Source organism: Scaptodrosophila lebanonensis, unplaced genomic scaffold (assembly GCF_003285725.1).
Source record: "Scaptodrosophila lebanonensis strain 11010-0011.00,11010-0021.00 unplaced genomic scaffold, SlebRS2 tig00000043-arrow-pilon, whole genome shotgun sequence".
In the NCBI taxonomy this organism is placed as follows: Eukaryota; Metazoa; Arthropoda; class Insecta; order Diptera; family Drosophilidae; genus Scaptodrosophila; species Scaptodrosophila lebanonensis.
The window spans coordinates 3,906,050-3,928,873 of record NW_022060545.1 but is presented as its reverse complement, the minus strand read 5'-3'; the positions used below and the strand labels follow the sequence as shown (position 1 = coordinate 3,928,873).

The following is a 22,824-nucleotide window of genomic DNA, read 5'->3' as shown; positions in this document are numbered from 1 at the left end:
TTTGCTACAAGTTATGGCGCTCGACCACTTCACCCACACTCCAACTTGTGAGTATGTCTTCATACAACCGACTCAACACACAAATGTAGGACAGTTAGCAATCTGTTATACAACAGATTCGGCATGTTCTGTAAATTGAGTTTTTTCTTTCTTTTTTTTTGTGCTTCTGTTATGCTATGGTGACAGTTTGTCTGCTAACATAACACATACATACATATCATTAATATAAATCGCTGCGTACTTACATTTACATACAGATTAATTGCGATCGCTTTAATTAAAAATTGAACACTTTTACTTATTTAAATCACATTTACAAGCACATAAAAAAATAAAAACAAAAATTGAGGCTTTGCGCAATTTAGTTGAAGTCACGAACACACACATACACACATAAGTATGTATGTAACGCAGCACATTATTCGTGCGGCATTTTCGCATTATATTGCAAACTGCACACAGAACCTAATATGTACATATGCTTGTACATAATTTTCTTGTTATTTAAACTAGTAATTAAACATTTTTGCAGAGTTTTCGGCAACTCCAAATACAAACGGCGCGACGCGTTCAACAGGTCGAGAAAAACTAAGCCTTGCATTGCAGCGGCAAACAGAATGCTCTCTCTAAGAATGTAAAAGTGAAGGCAAGGAATAAAAAAGGAATAACTGTAAATCCGCTCCCGCGCCTGCCATACGTATTTCGCATCTCTGCCCCAGCGCTGCCCGCAGCTGGTATTTTTAGTGCTGATTGGACTTATTGACTTATTTGATTTATTTTAATTATTTGACTTATACTCATACCCATAAAAAACGATTCTGATGTATGTACATATGTAAGTATTGAACATTTTTTATTTAATTGTATTAAATTATTACATTGTTTTTTAAAATATATATTTTTTTGAATTTTCGTTTCTTTTTTGTGGCGTTCTCTGTTGTTAAATATGTATCGACAGCAATATTTCTTGATGTATTAAATAAATAAATAAAAATCTTATTATAGTATTTATAGGCTTTTATTATTAAGCAACTTCCAAGTATGTAATATTTATAAAAAAAAAATGCTTATGTACAAACTACACGGAATTTTCTCATCTACTCTCTATCGAACTCTTCCCCGCCCCGTTAAAAGAATTTCTTCTCAACTTTCTTCAAGAGAAACACTATTGAAAACCCAGTAATATTGAAGTAGATAAAGAAATTAGTCTTTTAAGATAAGCAATGTTAAGCAATGTTTGAATTTATAATGAATTTAGAAATATGCAACCGAGTTAGTTATTCGATTGATGAGTTATTAGAACATTTTTAAAAGCGTAAGCACTACTGCCATTAGCAGCGTGATAAATAGACGAGCCTAACACACGATATACATCAAATTCCGGGTCTTCATTTGAGGCATTCCATGGCGTAACTAATACAATTAGTTGGAGCTGCAGGCCATCTTTTGTGCCTCGTGGTAGTAGCAAACGATGCGGCCAGGCACCCGGAGAGAACTTAATGGACCCTGAACTCTTGAGCTCGTACAGTTCACGCAAGGTGGGCGCATCATGGCTGGTCCACTTAATATCCTCCGAGCTACGCTCAATGATATTCGTACCCAACTGGAGCGGCTGCGTAAAGGCGTCCAGCAAAATTGCGTCTTGCGCTGGAGCCTCTGGCGATCTCAAATAGCTTCGCACCAGGACCACATGTGGCTGCAAGGCATTTAACTCATAGCTGATGTTAAAAGGACGATGATTCAAACGATGCTGACGCGCCACCAAACGCCTTTGGAGCAATTGCAAATTATTGCTGCGCGTTGACAACAGCTGTTGATCCATTAGATTAATCAGATCGGTGCCCATCCACTCCTCATAGGTTTGCAGTTCGGTGATTTGAATACTTTTCAGTGTCAACTGCTGGCTAGCAAATCTGAGATCCCATCCTTCTTCCTTTTTAGTACGCTTTAGTAGCTCGATCAGCTGCACTGCCATGGCACGATAAATCGGATCACGCCAATTGCTTGTTGCCAGGCCCATTAATGTGGCGTGCTCCGATTGCTCACCATTCAGAACAGAATTTATTTTCTTATAGAGCGACCAATAGCTTTCGGCAATGATGCAAGCCGCTTCGGGTGTGTGAGCCAGCAGCTGACGTTTTTGCAATCCAGCATGGATTTGCGTTTGTAGCTCCGCTATCGCTTGGCTCACCATCTCATTCATAGTGCTGATATCAACTTTTGTGGTTTTATAAGGCACGCCACCCGTCGTCAGTAGCTGTGGCTCCCTGAGAACACTTTGTATGCCAGCTAATGCTAATTGTTCTATTGATAGACGCGCCACCAGCTGTTGCAGTTGTTCTAGAAATACGAAATTCTTTCTACAATTTTCAACGTCACTCTGACCCTCCAATTGCTCTCGAAATCTGTGCTCATCCATGGTGCTTCGGAATGCCATCATACGATCGCCATCTATAATTCTAAATCGACGCTGATTTCTATCAATGCTCCACTGGGGACCCTCACCATCGTTTTCCACATCGTTATCGGAGTCTTCGGTTGGCTCCGTTTCTTCTCTCTCAGCCTTCAGCAACAGTTGTCTATTACTTATATAATTCCAATAAGCATTTAAGGCCACATCCGAGCCGAAATGCAGTGTCTGCTCCACGGGAATGGCAACTTCAAGGCCAGGAATCAATTCAACCCCGCTATTTGGTTGCCTGATCCAAGAATTCTTTGGCTTTATAATGCGTTCCAAAACCAACTGCCATCGACGTTTGGTACTTTGAGTTGAAGGCGGTGCCAGTTGCTGCCAAGCAACTCTCTGAGCTGCGATAATAACCTCTCGTTCGTAAAACAATTCCGGAACCAACTCATGCATGGCGGGCATGACTAGATCCCTTGTATCCTCACGCGCCTGCAAAGCCAATTGCAGTGCGTTGACAAAAAGGACGGCATTGAAATGGATGCGAGCGTAGCAGGCGTTTCGCTGAAATGTCTTCCAATTCTTGGCCAATGCCAGGAAACGATACACTCCCAGCAGCTGTTGCGGCAACTCGACTGCCACTTGACTGTAGACGCTGTAAGGAGCAAGTATGCGTCCTTCAGGGACGCGCCTCATAAAATCAGCTAGCAGTGGCCAGCTGTCCTACAAAGCACAGGGAATGTTAAAAGTAAAGGACTTTCTTTAGCACTACTAATTAATAATAAAACTAAGCACATTTCAAGTCTTTTTTTTTTTGCTAATTTTGAAACATCTATCCCAAATTATTATCTTCACTCGATTTAATTATTTTTCATGCATAGTAGCATACCTCTAAATAATTACTTGGATCTGCATTTAAGTGGCGGCCCCATTCAATGAGTTGTGCGTGGAGCAATGGTTTCTGAACCTGCAGCAATAGATTCAATAGAAATCTCTCACGTATTCGCCAAGTCGCCTGCACAGTATTCGTTAGCCTGGGGAAGTTCTCATTACTACTATCGACTGTTGCTTGCCACCAATTTGGCCGCAGACTCCAGCCGATGGCATTGGCTGTGGCACAAACGAAAAAGGCGATCCCACAAAACACTGCAATCACCGACTTCTGCATTTCAACTGATCTGGCATTGTGCATAGCATCCGTTTGATGAACTCGTATTTGTGCTTCGGCTGATATCAGCGAAACAATAATAATAATAATTATTACGTTGACCCCACCCCTTATCAGCGGACGACTCTTATCAGCAGTGCAGCAGCATTCAAACATTTAAAAGGTAATTTTGATTGTTAAGCCATTTACAGATCAAATATTATCACACCTAAATGGGCTTGTTTCGGTAAAATTGTTAGGAATGTTGGGTAGAAATGTTGATTAATTCAGAATTTACCCAAAACAGTCTTCGATTTATTCATTTTTTAACAATAAGTGGACAAGTAAAAAGTAAAAGTATTATAACAAAGCCTTGTAAGATTCAAGAGAAATAATCTCCCAGCCCCGTATCTGATCTAATAGCCGTCTAAATTACATCTAATCGCAAACGATTGATATTTCTAAAGTATTTTACCAAAGATTTCAAAATTTCAAACAAAAGAAAGCATCAGCATAACAAGACGAGTCGACTTAGCCCTGTCAGACAGACAGACGTTCGTCCGTATGAACCCCTAGATCTCAGAAACTGTAAGAGCTAGAGATATCAAATTTTGCACACAAATACGCAGTTTGAATGTATTGCAATATGTTTCTCATTTTTTTCACTGCCACGTTATTAGTGATTTTTCAAGGTCCCGTAATTCTTGGAAATATTACTCATATTAGTGTTAGTGCTTATGTGTCCAATATGTCGAGTTTCAAGCTCTGCCCACAGCTGTTGTTGTTGTTGCTGCTAATGCGCACCGTAGCCCCGCATAGACGTCATCCCTCTGTCAATGCATGATATTGCAATTTCACATAAATATATGTCTCTACTTTTGTTTGTATTCAACTTTTTTTAAATTTTTTTTAATAAATTACATTTCTTTTTATTTTATTTAATTTAATTGTAACTTCTTAACTTTTTTATTTTATTTAATAAATTATATTTTATTTTAATTTAATTTAATTTTTATTTAATTTAAATTGTTGGTGGAAGTGGGCACAGGGTATTGAAGAGTTGAGCCCGCTCGACTCTAGCATTCCTTTCTTGCTTTAAATCCATATACATAATTATTCTAGACGTACGTTCAGAGTATTTCAAGCTCGGGGCACCCGATTTTTTAGTTTTTTCGCTTGTTCCCTATTGGCTCTATGACTAGAACATTGAATGTGAATTGCAGACAGCCCAAGCAATTGCACGCCAGACATTCGTAGATGTTCGCATCTTCGCGTGTGACGTTATCGATGCGTAGAATCCTGTCATTTAAATGAATATTGCTGATGCCATCTGGTAAAGGATTGTCCCCACGGGTCCAAGTAATTGTCGGTTTCGGCTTTCCATGAACAGGACATTTGAGATTCGTTTTGTCGCCAGAGTACACATAAAACACAGTTTTTATGGGCTCGGAATTATCCACATAAGGTGGATAATGTACGCTTGAATATTGCTTGACTGTCATGATGATTTGAGGTTTCTTCAACATGCTCTTCTTCTCTATTCTTAGATATATACTCGATACGGCGCTCCCCATTGCATTTGAGGCATTACATGAGTACCAACCAGCATCTGTTAGGTTCACTTTTCTCAAAAATACTTCAGAAGCATTGTATGTTGAGCTGTGCATTATCTGAACACCATTAAAGGTAAGCTCTTGTTCGGTTCGGCCCGTGCTGTTTGGATGTTTGTACCAAACAATAAATGGCTCCAGTTGCGATTGCTCGACATTGCATTTAAGAGTGACATCATTTCCCTCCACAGCTATCAGAGTTGCAAACTTTTCGTTCATTATCTTTGGAACTGAATGCACTCGAGGCTGAATTCTCAAGATAGTCGTTTTCTCTTTGCAGCCATAATTGTTGCACACTCGACACTTATATTTGCCAGCATCAGAGGGAGTTGTACTTTTTATGGTTAATTTCCAGGTTTTCAGAAGGTAATGCCTCTGCGGCATCATCTCTTTTATACCGGTTTTGTTGTGGTACCAACTAATTTGGAGCGGAGAACTGCCATTCGCCCGACAGCTCAGGCTAATATGGATGCCCTCTGTATGTTCTATTATTTTCGGCCAATCATCAGGTACTTGGAATTTCGGTTCCATTGAATTAGTTCCAGCACTTAAGAATATAACGATACATACACAATGACCGATAGCTGCTGGCAGCCCAAAATTCTTAGTTAGCATCTTGATGGGGAAACTATTTCTTCAACAGCAGTGGCTTATTCTCGATAAAGCTCCGTGAGACGCGCTGCCTTCGAGTTGCTGTTGGCGACTATTTTGCGGAACTGCATATTGTGCATAAGGGAAACATTTTGTACTTTTCGTCTAATTGCTCTTATTATTGTTTCCTTTGATTCGTCTTCCTGTTTCTGTTTTCCCCAGCGTCACCGATTTATATATGTTTGCGGTTTTATTGGATTTTACTATAATTGCAACCGAACCTGAACTGAAGCACAACAACAATAAGGTATGGAACGTCTGACTAATACAATCACTGAACAATTGTGGGCAAATAGTGTTATAAAAAATATGGCCTTATAAAGTCGATTACACGTTCATTATCGCCTTAAAATGAAAGTGAGTTGGATTTTGATGAAGTTTTTTCATCGATCATATGTATAAATTATTTTTTTAATGCATCGTGCATTATCTAATAAAAATTTGAATTTTTTTGGGCCCTTGTATACACGGTTTAAAGAACTAGTTTAGTATTCGTTCTGCAGAGCAGCGTTTATATTTCCTCCTTGATTGTTACACATGTACTCCAAGTCCCTAACTAGCTCGCCAAATGTGGGACGCTGTTTGGGAACGCTATTCCAACACTGCCGCATCATAACGTACATTTCATTTGAGCAAAGCGGCGGTTTTTCCAAGCGATTGCCCATATTCAGGAAATTATACAGATTTGTGGTTGCTGTATGCAAGTAGGGCTCTTCACCTAGCGTTAGGATCTCCCACAACACTACACCGAAACTCCAAACATCACAACTCGAATCATAGTCCTTTCCCTCCAGAGTCTCGATCGACATCCACCTTATTGGCAATTTGTTATTAGGGTTTATGGGAAAGCCGTTTGTTCCTTTGACATAGCGGGAGAATCCAAAATCAGCTATCTTCATGATAAAGTTGTCACCGACTAGAACATTGCGTGCAGCCAAGTCGCCATGGATGCACTATAAATAATTCCTAATGATAAAATATGGAAGACAGCGCTTAGAGATAGGTTCCTACCTTCTTCGATTCTAAAAAATGCATGCCGCGCGCAATCTGTACACCAAACACCATTAGTTCCTGTTCGGTTGCGATGCTATCCCTACATATCTGTTTTAAGAAGTCCTTAAGGTTGCCATGGGGTGCATACTCCATTATGGCCCAGATTGGCTCTTCCTGGGTGCAGCAACCCACAAAATTTATGACGTTTGCGTGTTTTCCAACTAGCTTCATAATTTCTATTTCGCGCAGGCCGTCCGGGTCATTTTTTTTGAACACCTTGACCGCCACAGTTGCACTCTTTCCGTTGGGGAGAAAGCCCTTTAGTTTTGCTTTCAATACATATGCGAAAGAACCTTCACCTAATGGAGAATCTATCTTCAACATCTGTCGCGGTAACTCCCAGTTCATGAATATCGGAACCTCGTAATTATTACTATCTGAGCTAGGATGGGAGCTCAACACGTCCAAGCGACCCCCGCGTGGTTTTCGAAAACACAAACGTACCAAAATGCAAACTAAGGCTATAAAGACTAATAAAATTAAAATCGCTCTTGTTCTCACAAGCTTTCCCCATATAGCTAGATATTCCTTTAAATTATAATCATTTACGTTTACTTTGTAGCGGAAATAAATCATACCTAACGGGTTGAGTAAGTAGCAGTCGTAAAGCCCGTCGTCCTCTAAAATTGCGTCCCTAATGTGCAATGACCAGTCTTTAAGCACCACCCTGGTACTATTCAGAACTTGGCCGTTATGTGCCCAAATAATAACCGGCTTAGGGTTTCCCGTTGCGGGACAGGAAAGCGTTATATTACCGCCCAACTGAAAATCCTGTTGTCGATGTAAGACTTCCGCAAACTCGGGTTTATTCGACGCTTTTCGTTTTTGTATTTTTGCTCCCTTTTCATTATTTTCAGCTTTGTTCTTAACAACGACTACTGCTTTGAGCTGATGGCGTATTTGGTTCGATGGCATTTCCCAATAACAGTCGTATAATCCACTATCTTTAATGTTTGCATTGTTTATAGTCAAAATGTTTCCTTTAACTACGACATTATCTCTGTAGTCATCTAATACATTTCCGTTGTACAACCAAGTAACATTATTGTGACTGTCACAGTCAAATTTTACATCACTGCCCACGTCTATGAGTGCACCCCCCATTCTAGACTTGGTCTCAGTTTCATTAGCCTCCAAATAATGAGTTGTTAATCCATGTATGGGGCGTTGTAAAGTTAAAAATAAAACGGAACTAATGATGGCACAGCATCTTACATTAATCAGCAATTTTCTCGCAATCTCCATTATTTCAACTTCAAATTTAACACTTTTCATTAAATTCGAGCGAATTTTATGAATTTTTCTAGTGTTAACTCGACCGTCTGTTTCCCGATACTGAACTGGTGATTAATTTTTTTGAGTGAAACATAATTTTACTGCGTTACAGCAATGACTCACAGGTACCGGCTTAAAATTAATTCGAAATTATATTAGTAATTTTATCAAAATGTTTAACTCGACCGTCTGTTTCACGACAATGAACTGGTGATTAATCGATCTAGGCATGTACATCCCTCTGTCCGTCCGTCTGTCTGTCTGGATGAACGCAAGCATCTCAGAAACTATAAAATCTAGAATAACCAAAGTTGATATCCAGATTCTCCTAGGTCCGAGAAAGGACGAGTTTTTTGGAATTTTCGCCCCTTTCGTCAATACTGTCCACATTTCAAAAGCCACATAAACCATACTTCGTGGCACTACTACCGTTTTAGGACGTTTTTTTCTTATGAGATTCGTCTTAAAACGAACGACCTACACGATTAAATACTGAGAACTACAAACTATATATAATGGGGGCAGAAATGCCAATTGATATAGTTGACAGGCACGTATTGGAATGAGCTGGATGTACGCACCGTTCAGTTCGATGTTTGTCGAAACATTTTGAATAAAAATCATTTATTGTCCTCAAAACCATGATACAAAATGGGGATCGAAATAAAAAGAATGTTTAAACCAATAACACCTTTGTTTTTAGAAGTCTACAAGTATCTCAGTTCAATCAGCTATGCTAGAGTAGCCCGCTTGGCCACAAACTCTCTGGAGCTCTTCTCCTTGTTCGTAAAACGTGCGTACCTGTAAAATCGGAGAGGAACGAAAATGTTTAGATAAATAAATGAAGGCGATTATTAATATACTCACATTTTCTGATATTTGGCCACGTCAGAGGGGCTCAGCGATGGGCGCGTCGTCTGGAAGGACTCTACTAGATGTTTCTGTCTCACTGTAATTGTCTTTGGTAATTTCTGGCATAGGACAACAAAATGATTGATTAGTTTTGTTTGTTACAGCTTAGATGATTTATTGATGAGTATTTTGTTGCTGGATGAAATTTCTGAAATTAAAGCCACAATTCGTTTGGCGAGTAACGCAGTTGCCACAGGCCCTCCCCAACCTGCCTCCTATGATTAGTTAAACTTATAGGTATATTGATATCTATGTGGTAAAGTCTCAGTATCGGACGCATCATCCTCATAGTCAGATGATGGCGGTGTCTCCAGAACGGGCATGGAGAGATCTAAATAAGCATCGTTGGGATTACTGCTAGCCTGCTTGAGTATACCCTCCAAGTTATCCACCAGTTCGGTAAAGGTGGGCCTTGCACATGCATCGAAGTGCCAGCACTGCCGCATCACTATATATATATTGATGGAGCATTGATTTGGTTTATCCATTCGCTGACCCGTTATCAGATAGCTGTACAGCTCTTCGGCAGACATAATTTGTGGATAAGGCTGATCGCCATAGGTCATGATCTCCCATAATAATACACCGTAGCTCCATACATCGCTCTGCGAGTCGTAGAACTTTTCCTGCAATGACTCCGGAGCCATCCACTTGATGGGCAGACGTCCATTGGTATTCTTGCGATAATATTCGGTGTCCTGAATATCACGAGCTAACCCAAAGTCGGCTATTTTCATAACATAACCATCACCGACAAGTATATTGCGCGCCGCCAAGTCCCGATGAATGCACTGCAGAGTAATGAAGGTATATTAGCCATCGTTTCGAAAAGGATGCAACCTCTAAGAGTGACCTACCCGTCTGGAAGCCAGATACTCCATTCCACGAGCAATCTGATAGGCAAACCCGGTTAGCTCTTTCTCGCCGAAATGCTGCTGCGACGCCTTGTCATCCAGGTAGCCATCGCTCTCACTGCGTCGCTGCTGTCCGCGCGGACGATGCTCCCGCAGAAAATCCTTTAGGTTGCCGTGCGGCGCATACTCGACGATAACCCAGAGGGGACCGTTTTGGGTGCAGCAGCCCAGCATATTGATAATGTTTTTATGCTTGCCAATCAGCTTCATTACCTCCATCTCGCGCACAAGACTGGCCATATCCGCATCCGTGTGCTCCTCCTTAACCATCTTAACGGCCACAATTCTCTCGTTTGTATCGCTCGGACCAAGCAGCTTGCCATCGGCCTCGGCCATCACAACTCTGCCGAATGCGCCCTCGCCCAACGTGGATCCCAAGTCCAGCTGCTCACGAGGTATCTCCCAGTTGGAGTCTAACGGAAACTCGTACTCGTTAAATGGTTGTGTCGGATCCATATTGCCACCCGTGGCGGAGAATGTGGAGCGCTGTTTCTCAATCTTTATGATGGGTATCTGCAAGTCGCTAGCCCCACACGAGTTCCCATCTACGCTGGGCGCTCGATAGATGATAACCTTCTTGGTCCATTGGTGGACCGTTTCAATGCGATGCTTAAGCAGTTTATCGCGTCGCATACGCCGCAGCATATAGACTGTGAACGAGGTTCCGAGTACGAAGAGAGCAACAAGGACGACAGCAGCAACAGTTACCTCGACTGGATGGGAGCGCAGTAGTTGCTGGTAGGGCAGTCGATCTCTGACATCCAGATAGGCACTGGCCATGGTCTCGCCGAGCCCATTCGAGGCCAAGCATACATACCAGCCCGCCTGTGCGTGCGTCACGTTCTTCAGTATCAGCTTATGGGGCACATCTGTTGCATTGAATACGATGCGCCGAACACTTGTATCATTGATCTGATCATGTGGTACAAAGCGATTGCCACGCAACAAGCGTATCCATCCAATCTTTGGCTCCAGGTCGGACAAGACGCGACACTCCATTATGACGGTGGTGTTGACCAAAACCGTCTGATTTTGCGGATATTTATCACTGATGATGGGCGGATGGCGTAGGCGATTGTTAACAGCGACGCTAAAATTAAAGTTGATGCAGCCGAGGATATTGCACGCCTCACATTTGTAAATACCATTGTCATCGGTGACGACATTATCCATGCGTATCGACCACTTTTTGATCAACAAATTGCCGTTTATGCGCTTCACTTCTTCCCCATTACGTGTCCACGTAACGATGGGAGCGGGTGTGCCATTTACCGGGCAGCTGAGCATCAAGGATTCTCCGGAATTTAAATGTTGCAGATATTGCATGCTATCTGGCTTCTTAAATACCGGAGCACTATATCCATGCTCCGCACCTCCGACATGGCCAATTAGCTTTAAAGGCGTGACCGTTGTCGTTGTGGTTGTTGTTGTTGTTGATGTTATCACTGAGGTTGTTGTCGAAGTTGCTCGGTTCTTTGGCAATACCTCCAGGTATGCGCTAGCCAGGCTATATCCATTTGCATTGTACGCCTTACAAGTGTACCAGCCCACATCTCTGGGCCCCACCTTGCCCAGCTGCAGAATATGTTCTGTGGGCTTAAAGGTGCCCATCCTTCGGGCTTGACTCAGATTTGCCTCCGCTTCGGCTCTGGTACGATTGGTTCCGTACGGATGTCGATACCAGAGAAAGCGTGTTTTCTCCATTTGTGACGGCTCCACAGCACACTTAAAGCTGACATTCTCATCCTCCATGATGGTGGCGTTTCGTGGCATACCTTCGCTTATGATTGGTATTGCTGGTTTCGTCATTGGGGGACTATCTTCACTGCTGGCATTGTTTAGTAGCCTGATGTCCAAGCGATCATCCTGAATTTCCGGATCATCGTTTCTCCTTACTGTGTTCCAATTGCCAATGTCGCCAGCAGATCCAACAGAAGCCAACGCGCCCTCGCACTCACAGATTCTGCTGCCAACACCAAAGCTGAAGATGATGGCGATAATGGTGACCCACAAACGGCAGCAGCCGGCAATCTGCATTGTCAGCGCTGGTGGGTGATTGCTACTCTCAAGTGGATGTAGAGTTCGAAGATTTGAATTGTCGTTGCCAAAGCGCTGGCTAAGTGTCTCTTATAGTCTGTCTGTTTGTTTGTTTGTTTGTTTCTCTCTCTCTCTCTCTCTCTCACACACATACACACACACCTTTTATTTTTGTTGCGGAGCCATTTTACACGCGATTTTTCAAACCGTTTAATATTATTCTTTAATATTTTATTGCTGTATGCCAAGTTATTTTGTTATGTTTTTTTTTAAATTTTTTTCTGCTACAATATTCGCTTCAATCGGCAGCGCTTGTGCCGCGATATTCGAACAAAAATATCTAAAGAAAAAAGCGTACACAATTATGTGCACTGCCTTTGTAATGAGTTGTTATTTTTGTATTGTTGTTGTTGCCGTTGTTGTTGTTGTTGTTGTTGCTGTCGTCACCCGCGCGCGTCGCTTAAATCAATTAAATCACATCGTGGCCATTGCCGCCACCGCTGTCTTGGCCAACAAGCAATGCACACACACACACACACACGCACACACACCAAAACACTCCTGAACGGTGGTTCCATAAGAAGTCTTAATATATGTATGTACTCGTATATACTCGTTTGTATGTAAAAAGTATGTGCATATATGGCATTGGTTCCAATATGCGTTTTTTTTTTTTCTTTCTTTTTGCTTCATTTGAAAAATCATACAGTTAGAGATTAGCAAATAATAATAAGCAATTGTTAAAGTCAACTTTAATTTGACAGTGGGCCGAGACCAGACACGAATTAGTAAACATTCTGAAGCCGCTTTTTGCGTGGGGCGTGAATGTTTTTGTTGGGCTTTTACCTTTTGAGGAAGTTCCCAATGATGCCATCAGATTTGGGGAAATGCACAAAAATCTGCGCATAGCTAACTAAGCCTGTTAGAACGTAGATGATAATCAACAACAACAAAATCATCTATTCCAAACTGTGGGGACTCATTCGATTTATCAATATACATATGATATATCGTTTGATTTATCAACAAATATTTATAAAAGCAAATGATTTACATTTTACCCCATTTGTAGAAATAATGCAATTCTTGACTGTAATAACTGAAGCTTCTTATCGATGGATACCAAATACTGTGTACTGAGTTGTCGTTGAATAACTTCTGATGCATCATACTATAATCGGATTCTCTGTAATAGTAATCTACGTAGCCAAATAAAGGTTCTACAATATATCAAAGGTTTCTTTGTAATGTACTGTCACTATTTAAATAAGGATTTTTATATAATATTTTTGTAATGTATATATGAGCTCATGAGCTATATGAGTCAAGCTTTTCTAATGCTTATTTTCGAATGAAAACTTTAAAGACATCTTTGAGACCATTGGATTATTCCCATTCTCTTATTTAGGAGTCCTTCGTTTTAAAAATTCCATCGTTTATACAAGTATGTAGATAAAGGGACACTTAAATTAATCAACTCTTTTCAGCTTGATTAATTTAATTTTTTTCTCCATCAGATCAGAACTATAGCTGTGAATAACTATTGGATACATTTAATAGGGGCCACCATTCAAACAAAAAAATATTTTATAATTTGCTAGCTATTTTAAAACTTAATCCAAAACATTTGGATAAACAATATTTTTTGTTTTTCCATTATGAACAGGAACAGGCAACATAAAGTTGGCCATGTGAAAAACATGATTCCTCCAAATTCACACCTCAATTCCCATCTGAAAATAGTTTCAATTTGACAGCGAAATCCCCATTAACAAAATGATCCGCCATTTATTGAATTCATTTGTTACACAAAATGTGATAAATAAAGAACCGCTCGACCGATTTTGTGCAAACTTCACATAAACCATCTACTACATAGTCCGAACAAAGCCTAAGCTTTTGGTTTGGATGGATGAGCCCGTTCTTGAGTTATAAAATTACAACGAAAACTGGCATTGATTTTTATATATACTATACATATATAGAAGATAAAAATTAAATTGTTTAAAAATGAAAACAATTATAGGATCATCTTTCTTTTAAATAAAAAGATAATATTCATTCATGCTAGCCTTTTATGAAGAAAGGCGGATGATTATACATTATTTGCAAATATAAAGTACAATCTATTTGTGTAGAGTATACAACCAAAAGAGAAAAAGGATGTCTCGTATATTCTTGAGTGCGAATGTATGTAACTAAAGTCTATATTACTGATCAAGACTCGTCCATATAGCCATGTCCATCTGTCCCGATGTATGTGCCAAATTTGATAAAAACAGAGGAAATTAAATGACGATAGTTAATCCGTATGGAAGTCTCAGACCACTGTGCAATAATGAAATTTATTGGTTATTTTTTTAGGTATGCGACAAGTGTTGTATCGCCGCGATTGTTGTTGTTTTGACTAATGTTGTTTTTGTTGAGGAAATTGCAGTTGTTATTGTTGATGTTGATGTTGCTGTAGTTGTAGTTGTAGTTATAGCTGCTACTGGCGATTTCTGTTTGATATAAGTGAGTAAGTATGTATGCACACGCGTCTCAACTTTTAATTTATTCATTCCCTTATATTGTTGTTGTTTTTGTTTTCTTGTTATTGCCACATATGTTTGAAGTTTTTTGTTTTTTGTCAGTCATTCAATATTGTTAGAAATCAACGCGCCATATACACATGCCAAAAACGTTTAAATCACACCTTTGTTTTTGCAATTTATTAACGTTATTCATATATTTATTGCCAATATTTTTGGATTTTTTGTTGTTGTTCGATGCGACATTTGCCATTTCGATTCTAAAACGAATTTGGCAAGCTATTTTAAATATTTGAGCGATTAACAAAATGTTGAGAATTTTGTTATCAAAGCTGTGCCATTTAAACAGAACTTGGCCAGACACTCAAATGGTTTTATCGAACTTGATGGCAAACATTTATCAAATCATTTATGAAAGCTGTTGGTTTTAATTTTTTAAAGCAACAACAAACAAGTGATTTTTTTGTCTTCTTTTTTTTTTTTGCAAAATCACGTTCTTTGTCTTAAAAAAATTGTCACGAAGTGTTTTATTTGGTTGTCAATCTTTTGCGGCACCCCACACGCATTCGTACCTCACACACACACACACACATATATATATATATATATATATATATATATATACACACACATGCGCATTGGTGGCAGCACAGTTGGTGGGACAGGGCAGACAAAGGGCACGGCGCCTTAAGTTTTAGGAGCATGTGCATTTCCGCTTGGATGCAAATTTTTTATTTCCTTTTTCGTACGCGCGCGCGCTTTTTCAAGAAAAGAACTTTGCGGCAGAGAGGACATGTTGGTGTTGTTATACACTTCCAAAAGGGTATAATGCATTGGCACTGCTATTTGTAACGGATAGAGAGGTAGGCGAGAGAACCATCTGATTCCATGAAAAATTTTATTTTACTATTGAACCCAAGCAAATAATCAGGCAAATTGGACTACTATATTATAGAAGATATCCAGCGATTTTAGGATATCCACCGAACCTTTCTATATAACGTTTAAGCATAAACTTGAATTCAAACAATTTTCAACGATTTAGCTTGAAGCGGAGTTCTTGGATTTTGGATCCAAATTGGATATTTATCAGTTTTTGGACAGTCCCATTGATTTATGTATCCACCGAACCTATAATAATCCTTTCTATATAACGTTTAAGCATAAACTTCAATTCGAACAATTTTCAACAATTTAGCTTGAAGCGGAGTTCTTGGATTTTGGATCCAAATTGGATATTTATCAGCTTTTTGACAGTCCCATTGATGTATGTATGTAAGGGTATGTAAATTTCGGCACGCCGAAGTTACTTTATTTTAAGCTAACATCGACTTCCGACGAACAACAACAACAGCAACAAACACAAGAACCATATAACGTATTTTGAACCAACCACCACGAGTCAACCGTATTGCTTGAAAGTGCGCACACAACTAAAAGTAACGTTCGATCGACAACTTTGGATATGTGCGACGACTACGACGACAACAATAACGATGTCGCCGACAGCGGTGGCGATGTTGGTGGAGATGGTGCTGGTGCTGTTGCTGGTGCTGTTGCCAGTTGCTGATCGTCGGCAGCGACAAAATGGACGCAAAATAAAAAGTTTACATAGACTGTATTCAATAATATTTGTTGATATGTTCATAGAGCTAAGCAGCAAATCACAACAACGGCTCTCATCGCAATCCTGAGTACTCACACACACACACACACACTCACACAAACACACAAACACTCGAACAACTCGTAAACTATGTGGTCTGTTGGCCCTTTTTACCTGTGCAAGGTGGCTGGCTCTTGGACTCGGGTCTCCCGCATGTGCTCACTATTGCAATTGTTTTTTATATTTTCTTGTTATTATTGCAAGAGAGTATTTTGTACATATATTTATGTACATATGTATGTACGTAGAATGTATATTCTAAGCATGTTTGTTGGCCGCCACCGCCGCCGCCGCTTGTGGTCGGTGTGTGCTGCTCACTTGCATTCTTTATTATCGTGTTTGCTCGACGGCTTAATTTATGCGCAGCTCGACAAAGGTACCAAGGCGGCTTCCACCAACAATATCCAACCAATATCACAGCAACAACAGCAATCACAAAAGAAAACATATTATCGCTGGCATGTCGAAGATTATATACGCTTCCAATGTTACTTTCTAAAGGCTCTATAAGCTTCAAAAAACACACAAGGAGCACAAATAGATAAGAAGTAAGAGTTGCGCACAATCTCAATTATAACTCCCTCTAGTTTGTTTAATTTCCCGATAATAACTACCCTTTTCAATATTGCATTATCTTATATTAAAATTCCGATGGTTTCTAAGACAGCTAGCAACGAAATGTCTTTGTTGTTTCAGGGTTTTAAAACTTAATAAATAAAATTTCCAAATAAAATCAAATTAATAAAACTTCTGCCAAAATTAATAAATAAAATTTCCAAATAAAATCTAATTAATAAAACTTCTGCCAAAATAAATAATTTCCAAATAAAATAAATTGATTTTAACAACTCAAAGTAATATTGGTTCAGGCTACGATTCTGGTTATGGTTCGGCTTCCGAAATAAAATATGATTAACAATTTGTAAAATTATAAGTTGTAAATATTTCGGTTTTTTAGACAAACACTTCTAAGAAACGTTTGAATTCCGCTTTATTTAAAGCCGAAGTAGAGATTTAAGGTTTTCTTATGTAAACGTAAAACACCCAACTGTAGTATAAGCATATGGTGTCCTATATTATTTTTACCTTAATTCAACAAATCTTGAAAGTTTTAAAACTATTAAAAATCGTATATGAAATAAAAAGTGATATCTATACCTAATTGTGTATAAGAAATATTAAAAAGATTGCTCCATACGTATGTGTGTATATCTTCAGAAGCATCATCCGACTCGTAACTATTTCGATTGTTACGAAAATCAAGATATAATCAAAACACCTTTTTAAAACTACCTACACTAGACACTACCTACTTCCATTGTCTTTTGCTTTTGGCTGTTGTCAGGGCTGTTGTTGTTGTTTTTGCTTTTGTACGTGCGCATGCGCGATTATCGCATATCAATAAGGAAATATCCGTTACGTGACTTATATCTAAACCATGCTGCAGTTGGCCCGCATTGGCAACCTGAGATCCTTTTTCTGCGAGGCGTTCCAAAATAGTTGAACGCTACCCCCAAAACTCATAGAAACCGAACAAAAATGCCAGGCACGTACCAAGCCAAACCAAAAATAGTTAAACTATGTCTGCGTACAAGTGCAATGCAAGCGATTGCAGCAGCCTAGGCAAAGAAATGTGGGAACCACTCGTACTCGCTCACTTCCCGAGCGGATGCTCTAATGATGATGGGCTTTGCGCCATATCCGGCATAAATGAATATCGAATAAATGTATATGAATAGAATGGCCATTTTATTTGACTCACCTCATGTCCGAATTGTGCGAGCGCCTCCTTAACCGCTGCCATGTTTGCCGAGGTCAGAATGCTTTGGATATCGGCGCCACTATAGTTTTGCGTTTTATCCGCAAACCATTCAAAATCTACGCACTCATCCAGATTGAGAGTCGCACTGAGGGCCTCAAAGATGCGCACCCGTGCCACAGCATCGGGTAGCGGGCACTCGACCAAACGGTCCAAGCGTCCCGATCGCAATAGCGCCGGATCGAGCAGTTCGGGTCGCGATGTCGCCGCTATAACGGTTACGCCCTGCAACCCTTCGACACCATCGAGCTCCGTCAGCAACTGGTTGACCACACGATCCGTCACACCCGTCGAATCATGTCCACGCTTCGGCGCCAAGCTGTCGAACTCATCGAAGAAGAGGACGCAGGGCTTGGCGCTGCGCGCACGATTGAACAGATTACGTACATTCTCTTCACTCTGGCCAATGTATTTGGCCAGCAGTTCTGGTCCTTTCACCGAAATAATACGCAAGTTCCAACAACTAGAAAGCTTCGTGACTAAAAACGTTTTGCCTGTGCCTGGTGGGCCGTAAAGCAAGACTCCAGCTTGATTGCGCAACGGCGAGTCACTGAAGATGGTGGGATAACGCGAAGGCCACATTAGCACCTCCTCCAGCACAGCCACCACAGGTTCTAGGCCGGGCAACTCCTCTACGCGTAGCTCGCCAGAATCCTCCGATTCGACGCCAGTCTTTTGATTGCTCTCGATTCCCTGTAGACAATATGAATTCGTATGCTCTAGAGATTGTACAAGTTCCTCATTGGTGAGCGTCGGTTGCGTCTTGTCTGCGAACGAGGATAAAAAATGGGTGATATTTTTGATATTTCTTAGATATTAGGAAAAATTATAAAAACAAGTAAGATACTCATATATCGTATATTTAATGTTGAATGAATAAAGCCCGCTTAATTATATTACTATTAAACCAGCAATATGTTAGAGATGTATTTTTTTAAATTCTTCAAGCAGCAAAAATTCGTTCAACATTGGGAAACAACAAATAGTCGGGTCAACAAAGCATTAGTATAGAAGAATATAAATATCACTTTAGGATACAAAATATTTAAATTGAAAAAGCATGTTGATATATACTTTTAAGCCCTTTCCATCAGATTCCTCCACGTACTACATACTTGAATATGTGTATAATATATAAAAAGATTTCTGGTTAAAAAATATAGATGTACATTGAACAATAGAAAAAAATACTAATCTACTGTATACTTTTTGATATATAAAGATTAATTATGCTGATCTGATTGGTTGTCGATTCAATTTATGATGATGATACACTACATTTTTAAATATTCCCAATAACAAATCGTTCGTTTGATTTTTTTATTCCATTCATCAATTATTGGTTAATTACCAGTTGGAATTTGTTCTATCATTATGATGTATTGGGAATGGGAAGGAGAATTTAAAATTCCATGATAAGTTAATAGAGCATAGACTTAAGAAATAGTATCTCTACTCACTGATGCGGTAGGCGTAGAAAATGGCGCGCTCCACAAACTGGACCAGGTCACATTTTTTGTAGCCCTCAGTCAGATTGGAGAACTTCACTAGATCGAGTTTTTGTGCCGCAATGTGGCTGCACAGCTCACGCAAAATGATCTCACGATCAGCGCGCTCTAAGCTGGGCAGACGCGACACAGTTTGAAAGACATGACGACCGCGTGGAGAGCTCAGGCGCTTATTAAGTAACTGCAACTCACTGACTGTGGCAATTACGGCTATGGCATTACTACTGGTATACTGCATGATTAACTGGTGCACTGTGTCCGCCATGCGATTGAAGTATTCACCATCCTGGCTAGCCTGCTCAGTGGCCGCATGTGCCAGCACATCCAAATTTTCGAGGACCACAATGGCGGGTGCATGCAGCAGACAATTCGTGAAAATGGTGCGCAAATCCTTTTGTATTGACTCGGTTTTGCGACCCTTACTGCGCGAACAGTAGAATATATCAAAGTAACAATAGTCGGGTTTGCGCGACAATTGGTCCAATATACGCTCCACCAGCACAGTTTTGCCGGTTCCCACAGCTCCGGTTAGCAACACATTGCACTGTCGAAGCACTGAATTGTCCGAATTAAGGCATAGATTCATGCGTAGCTCTTCCACCACCTTGTCCACAATGCTATCGTATTCGGGCAAGCGTATGAGATCCTTGACGCTCAACGGGGACTTTGGCGTTGGTTGTTCCTTGATAATCTCATTGACTGGCCGCACTAAATCAGCGGCGTAAATCTTCGACTCTTTGAGAAACTGTGCATCAACCACGCAATAGCGAAAATGCTCGGGCAGTATGCCAACGGTGACCAGCAAATCGTCCTCCAATCGCACTACCTCCTCCTGATTAAACAGCATCGGCGCCACATTGGTGCGCTCAATGACAAAGCGTTTAAATGCATTTTCAACAATCTTGTAGTGCGTTTTTTTGTGCGCAAACAGCTCGATTTTCTCCACAAAATTCACAACCGTTGTTTTTGGCCGTAGCACCACACGTTCCAACTCCTCCAAGTTCAGCAATTTCATTAAATTTGCGTTCACTTCAATGCTGGGATGTATCGTTGCAGGCAATTCGGCATCGCTGAGTAATCGTACACGGACATAATGCTCTTTCTCGCCTGCCGTGCGCAGGCAGTAGAACAAATCTAGATCCATGAACTCGGGCAGATGCGTACGGGTTATATACACATCTGATTCCTGTGCTTGCTCCTGCCACAGGCCTCGAATCACTCGAAACTCAAAATTGCGCGCATTTTCATGTCGCAAATCCTTCTTTATCCGTTCCATGTGATCCTGTCGTTTGTTACGCGCCTGAGGATTATGACGCTGTAGCGTATCTTTAACACTGCTCATAGTAGTGGAGTGCGACAGTCCATTGGTGAGAGGCGCTTCATCTGAACGCAACTGGGCGCTTGTCTTACTACGAGAAAGTTTACCACCTCCGTCATTTTCATCCGCAACAATACCATTGCTGAGTCCCTTGTACAAATTGGGCGCTATTACCAGCTCTGTGTTGTGATCGATGCGTCCATAGCTAAGATGTGGCTTAAGGCGATCTGCAGAACATGACATTTTAATGACGGCCGCCACTTCAAATAACAACATATTTACCCACTGTCAACGCAACTTGCATGGACTTGTTGATCCAAACGAGCAGTATCTGTGTTGAGTTCACAATGCGCGTCTGCTCTAGCACACTGCCAGAAATTTTCTCGCTGCTAAGTTCCTGCAATAAATTAGTATTCAGAATGAATGTTCACACGCGCACAGCGGGTCAATGGCAATGTGCCGGCGAAATCACAATAGAATCATACACAAATAAACAAAAAGACGCCCGCACAAATACCACAATTTCGATATAAAAAGAGCCGCTATAATTAGCCCCAAACACTCACAATGATCTCCCAATCTTTGGCCGAGACGGGTGTAACGTGCACGCTGCGCAAGTTGAGGACGTCAGCGATGAGCGCACACTTGACCAAATCATTTTCATGCAGACCTACGGCAAGAGCAAGAGTAAGGCGGAGCAGGTATAGTATAAGTACTATATAATGTACATACATTCAATATTACCACATAGTAGTGGGTGCTAGTATTTTGGCAGCACATCTGTGCGCCAGTTGTTAAGTAACTCACCAATCTCCTTAGCGGCCCTGGCATTGATCCCAATTTCTGTGTCTTTCAAACCACCGCCGCCACCCCCTTGCGGCGACCAAGAGACATAATGAACACGTCCATTGTATTGTAAGCTTAGGCAACCTGTATCCTATACAATCATCAGTTCAAATTACCATTATTAGTATAACTTATCTAATCGGGCTGTACCCGCGGACTTTATACTTACATATGTCGAAACAACTCCATAGTACTGATCAGGTAGAACTAGGAAGTTGTTTCTAATGGGCCGATAAACCACTTTAAAGGTGCGTTTGAACATTTTCGCCAGTAAAGTGCACTGTGTGTCACACTTTCCCGAAGTTCAACCGCGTGTACTCTTGTTTAAAAACATATTTAAACTAAATACTGTTGCGTTGCGGAGCGCAGTGCATGATTCTCAACGATTGTCAGCGAACAGCTGAGCGCGTCTATGGTGCTGCCACCTAAAAACGTTAAAGCAATGTGGCAGCACTCTACGATTGACCTGTTGCGCCTTATGAATTGCTTGGCAACTCTATTCGCGCACTACTGCTAGTAAAGAGTTTTTCAAAAATCATAGAATTGAAATGTTTTTGTTTGGCTAGTTTATTTGGTTAATAATTTATTTATTTATTTAAAATAGTTAAAGTGTTCATATAATAGATATAATTTGTATATAAATTGCAGTGTTTCGTATACCATGCGGCTGGTTTTTGCTTATTAAATTAAATAACACAATGTTCAAACAATCAATGCAGCGTGCTGGCTGACTTATTAATTTTCTTTTAGCAAACAAATAAGAAACACGTTACGAAAGGATATGCATAAGGACCATGTCGGCTAATAGCAATGGCACAATATAGAGTAAACTATTCGTTTATAGTCAACTAAATTCGTAATGTTTTCGGGTGTTAAAAGACACTAGACGTGTTCGATTAAAAATGGTCGTTACAAAGCTTTGAATTATAAGATTTATCAATTTTTTAAATGCATTTTGCTTGTTATAAAATGTGTAAATAAACTGTTCTATTTCAGTCTTCGCCAGTGTCATGGCTCGTGAGAGTAAAGTTATAAATTGCATATTTGTTGTATAAAAATCTACGTAAAATTGTATCAAATGCCTATAATTGTTACAAATTGTGTAAAAACTGTCTAAAAATGTTTGTTTATAA

General features: G+C 40.2%; 4 protein-coding genes across 4 annotated transcripts; all 4 read right to left on the bottom strand.

Annotated features, from left to right (window-relative positions):
- Positions 1 to 1,273: 1,273 nt before the first annotated feature.
- On the bottom strand, positions 1,274 to 3,596 carry LOC115622289 (fat-body protein 1). The gene is made up of 2 exons (XM_030516192.1): positions 3,294 to 3,596; positions 1,274 to 3,127 (listed from the first exon to the last, which is right to left on the bottom strand). Exons 1-2 carry the CDS (start codon positions 3,594 to 3,596, stop codon positions 1,274 to 1,276), a joined length of 2,157 nt encoding a protein of 718 aa, XP_030372052.1.
- A 2,701-nt stretch (positions 3,597 to 6,297) lies between these two features.
- Positions 6,298 to 6,958, bottom strand: LOC115622288 (tyrosine-protein kinase receptor Tie-1-like). Its single transcript, XM_030516191.1, has 2 exons — positions 6,824 to 6,958; positions 6,298 to 6,765 (listed from the first exon to the last, which is right to left on the bottom strand). The coding sequence occupies exons 1-2, from the start codon at positions 6,956 to 6,958 to the stop codon at positions 6,298 to 6,300; spliced, it is 603 nt and encodes a 200-aa protein (XP_030372051.1).
- A 1,789-nt stretch (positions 6,959 to 8,747) lies between these two features.
- LOC115622628 (peroxisome biogenesis factor 1) lies at positions 8,748 to 22,066 on the bottom strand. The gene is made up of 8 exons (XM_030516635.1): positions 21,861 to 22,066; positions 21,653 to 21,782; positions 21,412 to 21,515; positions 21,128 to 21,242; positions 19,480 to 21,072; positions 17,963 to 18,786; positions 9,008 to 9,111; positions 8,748 to 8,941 (listed from the first exon to the last, which is right to left on the bottom strand). Exons 1-8 carry the CDS (start codon positions 21,951 to 21,953, stop codon positions 8,872 to 8,874), a joined length of 3,033 nt encoding a protein of 1,010 aa, XP_030372495.1. The 5' UTR covers positions 21,954 to 22,066; the 3' UTR covers positions 8,748 to 8,871.
- Positions 9,118 to 12,382, bottom strand: LOC115622629 (fibroblast growth factor receptor homolog 2). The gene is made up of 2 exons (XM_030516636.1): positions 9,910 to 12,382; positions 9,118 to 9,843 (listed from the first exon to the last, which is right to left on the bottom strand). The coding sequence occupies exons 1-2, from the start codon at positions 12,001 to 12,003 to the stop codon at positions 9,274 to 9,276; spliced, it is 2,664 nt and encodes an 887-aa protein (XP_030372496.1). The 5' UTR covers positions 12,004 to 12,382; the 3' UTR covers positions 9,118 to 9,273.
- Positions 22,067 to 22,824: the final 758 nt, after the last annotated feature.